Source organism: Erpetoichthys calabaricus, chromosome 2 (assembly GCF_900747795.2).
Source record: "Erpetoichthys calabaricus chromosome 2, fErpCal1.3, whole genome shotgun sequence".
Classification (NCBI taxonomy): Eukaryota; Metazoa; Chordata; class Cladistia; order Polypteriformes; family Polypteridae; genus Erpetoichthys; species Erpetoichthys calabaricus.
Window position 1 is genome coordinate 97764589 of NC_041395.2, and position 12839 is coordinate 97777427.

The 12839-nt window shown below is 37.9% G+C and overlaps 1 protein-coding gene across 3 annotated transcripts in view; it reads left to right on the forward strand.

Moving 5' to 3' along the window:
• Positions 1–2027: 2027 nt before the first annotated feature.
• The window catches only part of hps5 (HPS5 biogenesis of lysosomal organelles complex 2 subunit 2), a 58135-nt gene continuing 47323 nt past the window's right edge, over positions 2028–12839 (forward strand). For 2 of the 3 annotated variants that reach the window (XM_028794182.2, XM_051923199.1), the window contains exons 1-6: positions 2028–2154; positions 3473–3663; positions 10434–10544; positions 10663–10727; positions 11000–11192; positions 11305–11435. In XM_028794182.2, the coding sequence (XP_028650015.1) occupies positions 3556–3663; positions 10434–10544; positions 10663–10727; positions 11000–11192; positions 11305–11435 (608 nt within the window). In that variant the 5' untranslated portion in view covers positions 2028–2154; positions 3473–3555. Of the gene's footprint in view, positions 2155–3472; positions 3664–10433; positions 10545–10662; positions 10728–10999; positions 11193–11304; positions 11436–12839 lie in introns of those variants that run through there. The other variant, XM_028794184.2, reaches the window with a different exon arrangement.

Sequence of the window (12839 nt, forward strand, 5' to 3'; positions counted from 1 at the left end):
TGCTTCATCAGCAATAATTGAGTTCTCGTTAAGGAACTGGGTTGGAACAAAAACCTGCACATACTGTGGCACTCCAGGACCGACGTTGCCTACCCCTGCACTAACAAATCAGAGGCACTCACATCACATGACTAAGTATGAGCTAAATGCTAAACACAATTAAAAAGTACCATACCATTGCCCAGGCCCATTTAATCCTGAACAGGGTGTCAGGAGCCTATCCCAGCAAGCATAAGGCACAAAGTAGGAACAATCCCCATACAGGGAGTCAGCTCATCCCAGGGTGAACACACTGAGGCCAACTGAACAACACTAATCCAACTCGCCTGCATGTTTTAGACTGTGGGAGGAAACCCACAGAGACAGAAGGAAAACATTCAAGCTCCATGCAGGGAGGACCAGCAACACAAACTCTGATCTACTTACTGTAAGGTAGTGGAATGGAATACTAAATAAATATACTATGAATATATTTATTTAGTAGTTGAAGCAGCTTCCTGGAGAATTGAGAAGTAATGTTGAACTTAGATCAGCTGACACTTTTAGACGGTTATATATGGTGACTCTGAGCCTGGGCAAAACGCAAACAACAAAAAAAAAATCGTCCGTAAATGAGAAATATTTGTTTTCAAGAGTGTATTGTGCAAACTGTTAAACATTTACATAGCCATTTCAAATTCAACCATATAGTACTGGATTAAGAGTGCGCGAAGGCTAAACAAGCAGCAAGAAGTCTCAGCAACGTTATGGGTCCGCCACCCAGATACCTGTTTGTGCTCAGTATACAGCAGACTATGGACAGAAAAACCACTCTTGCAGGGCGAAAAATCAGATAACAGTAATCATCGAGTTTTAATTATTCAAAGACATGGCTCCGATTAAAACTGTGTTCATTTTTAAAAAATGATCAACATTGCAGGGTAAGAGAAGTCATCCCCAACTGCATTCATTCTTCTAAAGTTACTCTGGCTTTACTTTACTCCTGATCTCGGACAAAAGTGAAAATGGATCTGAAAGAAGTAACATTTCATGCATTAACGAATCATGTGGTTAATCATAACTATGGAAGCATTCCCGTGCATAACGGTTCATTATATCGATTAGGAACGTATTTTGAAGAGCAGATGCTTGCAATGCTGCCTCTTTAAACGAGTGCGCCTGTCATCACAATTCTGCATTGCTCAACTGGGACACTGACTGTTCAAGGGCCGAGTCTGGTAGCAGCATGTAGCAATGTGTTACTATCAAAAAACTGCTTGAACGTACTGTGTATTAATACTGTATTGTTAGATTCAATGCTTGTATGCACCAGAATTATCAGGTTGCGTTTACCTTATTGATCTTACGTTACTGTCATTTGAGGTTTTATTATCTGCTTTAATTTTACATACACACGCAACATTTGTTTTCTTAGTACAGCAGAACCCCAATTTAACATTCCCATGTTTAACATTTTCCCAAATTTTGCATTTTCGAATGATCAGTGGTGGTGATGGCTGGGTTTTAACAATTATTAAAGTAAGTAACAATTATTGTGAAACAACACGAATGTATAATAATAATAATCTATTTTATTTATATAACGCCTTTCCCATACTCAAGTGGTGATTTTATAAATATTTGAATATCTAAACAGTGTCAAAAATTTTATAAATGAGCTGTTTATTTTGAAAAGTAAAAAAAGAAACATTATTAAACGCTACATTTTTAATGTTTCAGCTAATCCAAAATTTAACAATTACATATTAAGTTTCCAGAAAAATTGAGGTTCTACTGTGTGCTAAAGGAATACAATATTTGTAGTTGGTAGCATAAGGTGCATATTTCATTGTACTGTTAGTTGAAATTAATAGTCGCAATTATAATATCAAAGGTACTAATCGCCAATAGTTACTTTTGTCATTATCGTGCACCCCTACTAACGCATCCTCAGTGTTTCATTCCTTCACCGTGTTGGAGTCTGGTGCACGCGCCGCGTTCTCGTTCCAGCACTTCCGGTCACAAAGACCCTTCCCACTGTAGTTCTGCGGAGAGTAGGCGGGGCACCCCGCCTTCGTCTCAGTTTGTGAATTCCCAGTCTGGTGTCAAGGCAGGTCTGTTTTGGAGTCCAATAGCGGCGAGCTTGTTAGCTGACCTAAACTGATGTCAGTGATGGTGAGTTTTTCTTTCGCGTCTACGTTTACACAGCCGTTGCTCCTTTTTTCGTGATTCAACAGAAATGACGATTGTATACACCTCGAGGACTTTGCTTTCAGAAGGAAGTCGTGCCTGTCACGAGTGAGTTGGGAATGGAAGCTGGGACTGGCCCGAAGTGTGCACTCGGCTCCACTGACACAGGTCTGCCAGTCAGAATGCTGTGGTGGCGGACTTTGATTGAATTTGGCATATAACTTTCAGTCAGGCATTGATAAAGGTCCTCCTGACTTACTTCTGCATTTGACATTCTTGTTAGCCTGCAGTGTTCGACACAGTAATTTTTCTGTTTTGATTTTGATTTCAGACTCGCAGGTTGGGCTCATTTCTGAGTGATAGTTAGCATCGTAGACTTTAAAAATAGAAATCTCCCTTTCGACACTTATTTTTGTATTTCTCCGATGTAATTATCATGTTTTAACTTCAAAGGCTATTTGAATACAGAGACAGGACCATTCCGCCGACGTTAAGTTTCATTTTATTCTAGTCATTTTGAAACTAAACGTTTTTCTGGAATTATCCACGAATTTGTCAGTAATATTGTAACGTCAACCATAGGTAAAAAATGTCATCACAGCCTTCTTTTTCTCATCTTCCTAATCTCTTTTAAATTGTATGCTGTCCGTAATTGCTCCAATTTGGCAGAGCTCTATGCCTGCAGTACAGTGTTTAGTTTTACAAGATGATTGAAGTAGCTTTAAATTGAATTTAAAAAATAAAGTGTTAATTTTTAGACGTCCATATAGATAAATTTGACACTAGATTTTCTTCGTTCTCTGTGAAACCGATGCGTTTAAAGATTATGTAATTGATAACGTTTTTTAATGTGAAGATAGCAAGATGCAGACTCTAGCCTGCTTCCTAAGTCCAGAGTTTCTGTGCACTGTTAATGATTTCCTTTTTCTAATTTCTAGATGGTGGCATGGTAAATGTCCATGAATGAAAATCACGCTGAATCAGTTAGTGTCATGTAATGCCGTCTTTGTCCAACTGTATTTGGAATTGAAAATGCCCTTCAAAACTCTTCAGCTTGTTCCAGATGTAGCCGAAGAGTCCCCTCTCCCAAACTTAGTTAGACAAAGCGCATTTGAAAATGGATGGATGTATGCGCCTGAAACATTTTATTAAACGCAGATATGAGTGTTAAAAAAATAAACGCTTTCATGTTTTATTGGGATGACACTGTGGCAGAAAGGTTGATACTGCTGCCTTGCAGATTTGTGAATTAAGTGGTCTGGAAATTAATTAATGTAATATGAATATATTGTATTTTTTTAAGGTTAATCTGGAAAAAAAAGTAATTAAGATGTGATGCAAAAGAAGTTCTTCAGTGTTTCCTGAACCCAGCAAGAAATATAAACAATGTCTTCTGTTGAAGTTATTCCTGACTGTTATACTCATGTGCTGGCAGAGTTTGATTCTTTAGATCCACTCCTGTCTGCCCTCCGCCTGGACCATAGCCGACTGAAGGTAAGCCATAATAGTTTTTCTGGCTGTTTACAATTTGACTATATCCATTGTATTTAATGGCTTTACTAGATGGAATGCCTTTATTGTCAGAAAATGTAAATTTGTCTGTTTCAGATGGCAAAGTATAGTAACTTTGTGAATGTACATTCAGTTATTATGTAAATAAAATAATGAGAATAATTCCAAAGCTTATGATATGTTAAAATATCCATCCATCTTCTAACTATAATCCAAGTCAGTTCTGCAAGGAACTGATGCTTGTCCTGGCATTACTGGGTACTAGAAAGGAGCCAGTCCTTGATGGACTGATGCTAGAATATAATATTTATATAGTTAGCTATTCCTTAAGAGCGTACAAAGGGCATTTTAGTCAGTCAATTGTTTTAAACTGTTCCTATGTAGAAATGTCACATTTGTCTTGAAATTCCAAAGCGCTCCCAATGTTTGTTTTCTTCATGAGCATTGTTAACTGAAAATTCCTCTTCTTATGGTTAGCTCAGTTTTTCTTATATTCCCAATTGTTGCTTTATTTATTAAATACTGTACATAAATACACATTGTTATGACTCTATGCATGCTTATTTAAACAGATATGTGCTTATATATATGTTAGTGTTGCTTGGTTTTATATCTTTCTGTTTCTGCTTTTAATCAGCGTTATCACTCACAGTTTGTGTGTAGTAAAAATTGTTGTACTCGTATAAAGCAAATTGACACACTGGTTAGATTCTACCCTTTTCCTTTGTATAGTACAAATTTTGGAGTCCTGTATATGTAAGCACCTGCTTACCCTAGTGTGAGCAGTTGCTTTCACATTTTCCTTGTGAGTCAAGTAGGCCTGGAAGTGATGAGCTGTCCAAAGAGAGTTGTTGCCAGACTAATTATCATCCTCATCCAGCTCTTTTTGCTTACACAGATTAGGACTAGGACTGAGAAGATAAATGTTCTGTTTGTGTGATTTTTTTGTAGTAATTCTGTATTACTTTGTGGAGGAATACATGGGTTTTTCTTGTTTTCATTTGCTGTTAACCAGAACCTAGACACATTCTTTAGACATTTTGAGTGTTTTCATTTAAAAGAGTAAACAGCTCTCCATTATAATTACTTGATTCTCTAACTGCTGACTTTTGCAAACTGTTCCCCACTGCAGGAATGAGTCATGTTAAATTTACTTTTGGGTCTCTCATTAACCGTATTGTCATTGTGGTAAGAGGCAGAGTTGTTATATGAGGGGGTAGTATGGAGAACGTCTCCCCCACTGCTGAGCTTCCTGTACAGGTGATCCCTGGGCTGTCTGAGGATTCCATTTAGAGATTGGTTAAAGTTGTGCTGGCTAGTTATGGGAAATAATATTTTTTAACACCACATTAAAGGATGAGAGGAACAAGGAATCAAGAATTTGGACATCTTTGCATTAACCCTGTTTAATAAAAAATAAAATAAATCAAAATGAATGTAAATAAGCATATTTGCCATTAGGGATGTCACTATACCAGAATTTTTGTATTTAATATCAGTACCGGTAGAGTTTTATGATACTCGATAGGTTTTGATTCCAGGACAGAAGCAGAAATCTCATTCAATAGCGTTTTATTACCTCAGTTTATCAAAGTGAACAATATTGTGCCTTTTTCTGTAATACAATATAAAAAATAGAAATGCTAACAGTAAATATAGCTTTAAAATGCTGGTATATCTATCGAGCAGTTACCTAACTATCATGTAAGTAAACTTGTATTAGCATTCATAAATATCAAAATACAATGTAATTCTAGGGATCAAATGGGGTTTATAATCTTGGTGGGGGAGGGGGTGTTCAGCATAGCATTTTTAAAGATCAGTCCATTATAAACTATCCAGATTTATCTTAACATGTACACGTTCTAAATTTATTCTCAGACATTTTCTGTCCAGTAACTGAAAACTACTGCCTAAAATCCATACTAAATATAAAAATTAAGACACTATTGTATATGCACTGTTGAATTAGTGAATTCCAATGTAATTTCAGATACATTGATCCCCCGTTATATTGCGGTTCAGCTATTGCGCCCCAGCTACATCGTGGATTTATTATTATTATTATTACTAGGGGGCTCCGCCCCCTGTTCGCTTCGCTTGCCCACCCCCAGGTTTGGTTTACCGGATAAACAATTTAAAGAGATTGTTATTTTCATGGGAATTGATACATATGGATTATTTTCATTTTTACTTTAAAACTTTTGTAAAAACAATATTTGTCCTTTATTTCCTGCCCCTGGTTAAATCTCTTTCTTGCGGGACTTATAACGCTGCTCACATTGTGAAGGGGGGGTCTGAACGCACACTAAAGAGATGCGATCGGTTCAGCTGCTGTCTTGCTGCTGGCCAGCTGTGTGTTGTGCTAGTCGCGCTTTACGTCAATCACTTAAAAGCCTGTACAGCAGCTTTTGTCACTTCGCTTCTCTGCCGCTAGCATTCTGAAGATCGGGGGTGGGAGGGGGGGATTTGTGTGAGGGCCGAACGCACGCTCGCATCATCTGCTGGCTTGCTGCAGCTGCTGCTGGCAAGCTGCGTGTTCTGCTTGTTGTTGTTTTAAGAGCTGGGAGCACCTGAAGTTTGTCTGCCAAAAGCATTCCAACAACTGCTAGGTTAGATGTCAGTGAACTTGTTTTAAATTGTCTGTAAGTAGGGCATGACGTGCAAAAGTCACCGTCTCACGGGTTTTGCTTCCTAAGGTTGTAATGTCTAGTCTTGCATGTCATCAAAGTGTCTCTCTGAGATGATCTGGTCTTGATCGCTTCGTTATCCCCCCTCAGATGCGACTATGCTCCTGCCACTTCGTGTCTCTCCCACTCACGTTGTGAAGGGGGGGAGCTGAACGCACGCTAAGCAGAAGTGGACAGATCAGCTACTGGCTTTGTGCTGCTTCTGCCAAGATGCCTGTTCTTCTTGTCACTCTGCGCGTCAGATCACTTAAAAGCCTGTATAGCAGCTGTCCTTCTGTCTCACTGCCATGTCTTGCGTGACGTTAAAATGTCTCTCATGGGATGTCAGATTGTCTTCTGAGAAGATCACGCCTTGTCTCCCTGGTCTCCCTCCCAAGATTTTTTTTTATAATAGATGTTACTCATATCCTTAGCCCGACATCCACATATATGCGTTTACAAAGTGTGTTTCAATAAGTTTACTTGTGTTTAAAGCATGTGGGAGGGGTATTTTAAGGCTTAAACTATAAAAAAAAAATGTTTATTTATATGGTCTTTCTATATCGTGGATTTTCACCTATTGCTGATGGGTCTGGAACGTAACTTCCGTGCTAGGCGGGGGATCACTGTAGTTCAATTTAAACAAACTGTTTAAAACTGTTTTTGTAACATCATTGTTTTAAAGTTTGGTTTGTCAGTAAATCCAGTGGTTAGATTTGTAATATTTTAAGATTGATATCTGCATCATTAGCAGGTTAAAAAAAATATTACTAAAGAGTAATACAGTAGTGGCCAAAAGTTGTGGCAGTGACATAAATGTTGTGTTTTGCAAACTTTGCTGCTTCAGCATTTTCAGATTATTTTTTTACATGTTTCTATGGTATACGTATGAAATGTTTATAATTTTTCTTAAGTTTCAAAGGCTTTTATTGGCAACCGCATCAAATTTATGTAAAGAGTCAATATTTACAGTGTGACCCCTTCTTCTTCATAACTTCTGCCATTCGCTCTGGCATGCTGGATATCAGCTTCTGACCCAAATCCTGACTGGTGGTGATCCATTCTTGCCATTTTAGTGCTTGGAGTTGATCACAATTTGTGGGTTACTGCTTGTCCGCCTGCTTTTTGATAATTGACCACAGGTTCTCAATGGGATAAAGATCTGGGGAGTTTCCTAGCCACGGGTCCAAAATTTCACTGTTATGATCTCTTAGGCACTTTGTTATCACTTTTGCCTTGTGACATGGTTCTCTATCATGCTGGAAAATGCATAGATCATCACCAAATTGCGCTTGGATTTTTGGGAGAAGTTGCTCTTGGAGCATGTTTTGATGCCATTCTTTATTTATGGCAGTGTTCTTGGGGAAAATTGTGAGTTGGCCCACTTCCTTGGATGAGAAGCAGCCCCACATATGGATTGTCTCAGGATGCTTCACTGTTGGCACAACACAGATCTCATGGTAGCATTCACCTTTTCCTTCTCCAGATAATCGATTTTCCAGATGTCCCAAACAGTCGGAAGAAGGATTCATCTGAAAACATATCTTTGCAGCAGTCTTCTGCTGTCCAATCCTTGTACTTCCTGCAGAATTTCAGTCTGTCCTTGATGTTCTTGGAAAGAAGTGGCTTCTTTGCTGCCCTTCTTGACACAAGCCCGTTATCCAAAAGTCTTTGCCTCACTGTGTGTGCAGATGCACTCACACCCACCTGCTGCCAATACTGAGCAAGCTATGCACTGGTGGCAACACGATTCTGTAGCTGACTCCTCAGGAGGAGACGGTCCTGGCGCTCGCTGAACACTTTTAGCAGATCATTCTGTGCCAGGGCCAAAATAAATGAAAATGTGTTTTTGTGATAAAGTTAACTTTTTATGCTAATAAAGCTCTTTGCAGTGAACTAATATGCATCCGATCAGTCTTCACAATAATATAAAAAGAACATGAATTGCCACCACAAAAACTGAAGCTACAAACTTTGCAAAACACAATATTTGTGTCATTGTCAAAACGTATGGCCAGTACTGCATTTAACAGATTAGTCAAATTAATTCAAATTTCAAATGTGTGTACCTTTTTTCTTTGTCCTGACTTTAAAGCTTCCCGTGTGAAATCAACCTTGTCAGTTATACATTAATCCTTTATTTCAGAACTCCTGTTAAACAGCCTTTGTTTTGCTGTTTTCAAGGTTTCTTACGTGAGTGATCAAACATTGTTATTGCTTATGCCTGTATACAAATTCAAACCTTGAAAATTACTTGGGTTGTTGTTATCTGTGCTCAATAAATTTGTAACTGTGAGACAGAATTACATTCTTAAACATACCATTCAAATATACAGTATGACGTGCACTGTCACTTACAGGTTATTTTAATGAATGATAATTTGTCTTCAAAAACCAAATAAATGACACAAATTCAATGTTTAGCAATGAAGTATGTTACAGTGTTTTGCATGTCCTGCTGTGTGTTTTAGCTATTACATGTCTCTGGTAACACAGTACACATTGTTTTAATAGGGAGATGTGCCTTGTCCTTTGAAGAATTGAAACACTAAGTCCATTTTATCTTGGTATTAATAAATGGAGCAACTCATGTCATTGCCAGTGCAGACAAGCCAAATAGCTACTTCATTTAAATCTTGTAGTGATGTTTACTTGCTACGGCTGTTTTTTCCCTGGCAGTCCTCCCACATTTCATGGTCCTGTGGATGCGTGTGAGTCATTCCCCAGTGCGACCCTGAACTGTATACTCCATTTAGAAAATGTATGGATATTACTACAGATAGACATCTCGAGGAGTGTGCATTATTATTTGAGAATGAATGCAAAGCTTCTGTTCATTTATCGGGGCTATGTAAGATGCTGTTTAAAAGCAATTAATCACAAATGCGTTATAATACAAGTTAAACGATTACACCTCACTAGATCAGTAATGTTATTTTCTCCTTAAATCATGCACAAAACAAATTTTTTTTTAAGTAATTCCAAATAAGTTGCAATAATGGTGCTTTTTAAAAAAATGTAAACGTTTTCTCGGACATGATCTCTGCTATTTTACTTTTCAGTATTTGTTGATGTGGTGCTGTTTCATATGTAGTTTTTAATCACATTTTTACATTTATTATTGTGCCTTCCTACGTGCAGTCACACATGAATGAGTATAGTACCAGTTTTTTCAGTACTACTGATACTGTGAAAAGGCCGGCACCATTACGTTTTTAGAACTCTGGTACTGAATTAGTACCGAAATATTGGTTCTTGTGACAACAATATTTGCTATGGCTTTGCGTTCTCCTTGAATTTCTCTATAATGTGTTATCTTTGTCTTCTTCTGGCTCTAGTTCAATAGTGAATGACAAATCCTGTACACGACGGGTTTTTATAGGGAGTTTACCTGGAGAGACAGGGTCTCCATGGTGTGGTGGAAATGACATCGCAAGTCATCCTGGTTTGGCCCTCACAACTGTGAATGGAGGAGAAAAGGCAGTTAATGACAGCACCCCATGCGTGACAACTGATATTTTGATTTGTGGGCAATACATTTTTGATTTATATGAGATCATTTGTGGAATTGTAAAACTTTACCTTCAATAAGATTGGTGCTGTACTTTTAAACCATCTCTAAAATAAGTTTGCTTGTGGATGCCAGTAACCATTTGCATAGTGTTCTGGACCCTGTTGTGCTGCTACTTTTCATGGCAGTCTTTGTTGCTTAGCTTATGTCCATTGAGTGAGTTGTATTTTCAGTTACTTTGAATTGTCATCCAATGTTTGTATTTACCTCTGACTTAACTAGTCTACTTAAAAATACTTAATTTGCAGATAATTAATAAATTGTTACCGCCCTTTGTTGTATGGAGCCTAACAAGTCATATTCAGGTCATTTAGTATCTGAAGCATTATTCATATAGTCGGCACTCCTCTCTCATTCACCAATGACCTTTGTTAAGGCAAGATTGAGTTGAATTTTGCAGGACCATAAGCCTGTAGAGTTTATCCATTAAGTTGTTCTTATTCAGGCTTCGTACAGAGCTTTAAACTGAGGTTTATTCATGTGTGTGTGTGTTTTTTCTCTCCATATTTCAGTGCACGTCTGTTGCAGTGTCTCGCAAATGGCTTGCTTTAGGTAGCTCAGCAGGAGGCCTGCACCTCATTCAGAAGGAAGGCTGGAAGCAGAAGTTAATTCTCACGCACAAGGTGGAATATTCTTCTACTCCATTTTCTCTTTTTCTCTTGTTTGTATGCTGGCTGCTTTCATCTGCTTTGCTAGGATTTTGTGGTTACTTTTTTAACTTTCGCTTCTCTGATTTTTCAGGAAGGTTCTGTTTCAAAAGTGGCATGCTGTCTCCACGATGAGGATTTTGTAGCTGTGGCAACAAGGTATGTGTCTGCAGACTGTCGGTTCCTTTTGTTTTCAAAGCTTTCCTCTTAATGGAAATTGTGAAGCTAAAACATGTACTCTGTATTGTTTGTTCACATGATGATTGGGTATTAAGAGCATTATTTGCTTTTATTTTTTTGAGCAAGTTTAAACCTCCCATTACTTTTTTTTACATATTAGAACTAATGATAGAAAGTTCATTGGGTGTGTGGGTGAGTAAGTATTATCGAGAAAGTAGTTGCCAGTTAAACTCTGATGTGCCTTTTCTCAGCCAGGGCTTGGTGGTGATTTGGGAACTACATGTCGATCATCGGGGAAAACCAGAACGTGTTTGTGTGTCTTCAGAGCACAGGGGAAGGGAAGTGACAGCACTTTGTTGGGACTCAACTCAGCATCGTCTTTTTATAGGGGACTCCACTGGAAAAGTATCAGTAGCCAGAGTTGCTTCAACCAAATTCGGCAAAGTATGCCTCGTTGATTTGTATTAATTTTATTATTTTTAATGAAATTATTTTTTTTTTTCAGCCATTGGGATGATTGAACATTAGAGTAAAATGTGTATTTTTTCTGTTATAGGGAGCTGGGTTTGTGATGTTTCCTGTACAGGCTATTGCTACGGTGGACTCACGAGTTGTTCAGCTCAGCTACTTTGAAGGAAGACTTCTGGTATCATCATTAAATCGCTGCTATCTCTGTGACACTGACAAGTAAATACACATTTATCTATCCTTCCTTAACCTGTTCTTTCTATCTCAGGAAACTGAAGGATGTTTTGGGACGTGAAACCAATTTTTAATGGGGAAGTAGTTAATTGAAGGGCATACCCATGAAATTTCATATACTGTCACTCATTTTGAGCCCAGTCAGAGCAGCCAGTTAACCAAACATGCTTGTCTGTAAGATATGAAAATTAAATAACTGTGTCTCACACCTAATAAATATATCTATCTACCTATTTTCTGAAGGAGGTTAATTTAGTTTTAAACTCTTCAGTGATAACGGATGGGCAGTAGGACTTGTCTTGGTAGCAGGAAAAAAGCAGGAAATAACCCTGTATTGGACACCACTCTGATAAAGTTATATGCATTTTTAGGGTTATTATTGTCGCTTGTTTAGTGACATTATTACTGTACTTTCGTGTGCTAATCAACGTGCAACACATCGCTATTCTCCAGTGCCATGATTATTGACTATAACAACCTTACCTCTAAACCTTTGTTTTCCTTACCCGAAAAATATCAGAGTACAGTTTACAGCACTATCTACTATTAGGAAACTTGATCAACAAATGTGATGTGGAAGGTAGAGACTGTGCCTTCAGACTGGAAGAAGTGGGTAGTGGTCTGTATTTTTCCAAATGGGACAAAGAAGTTGTGTTCCAGTTAAAGCTGGATTTTGGTCCTCAATCTCACAGACCCAGAAGAAGTAATACAGATTCTGTGCTAATCATGGAACAATGGATCAATACATTGTTCTTGTAGTTTTATGTTTGCAGAGAACAAGAAGTTCAATAACCACAGCTTTTCAATTCCTATGTGTATATAATTCATAACATCACTTTGGGTTGGGATTTGAAGATCTTTAACATGCTACTTTCAAGTACACCATAGGATAACTTGTCCATTTATTAATGGTTCTATGAAAAAAAGAACACATTTACAAAAAATTTGTCACAAAACACATTCTACTTCAGTACCCATCTTTTGGCAGAAAAATCGATATTTTAACACTAGAATCCCTGAAGCCTATGAAAAAAGTCGTAATGCCAAGCCACCTTAAATTCCTTCGCACCTCTTCATCAGCGTGTTTGTTTTGTATCAAGCAGCCTGCTATCCCATCCCCCACCAACGCAGCTGAAGTTCTTCCAGCTCAAGTGTCTTTATCTGGGTGTGAGGTGCCAGGAATTGTACTGGGTAAATATATATTGTTATTTGGAATACATACATACATTTCATGTGTGCTCCCTGTATACAACAATGTGGATAAATGTTGAATGACAGAAAATGCGAGGCAAGAAATGTTGAACACGTAACTAAAACAAAGTTTTTTCATGTAAAGACAAAATGCTGATGTGAAGTGTATAATGTGTGAAGACTGAAGTCCAAATATCA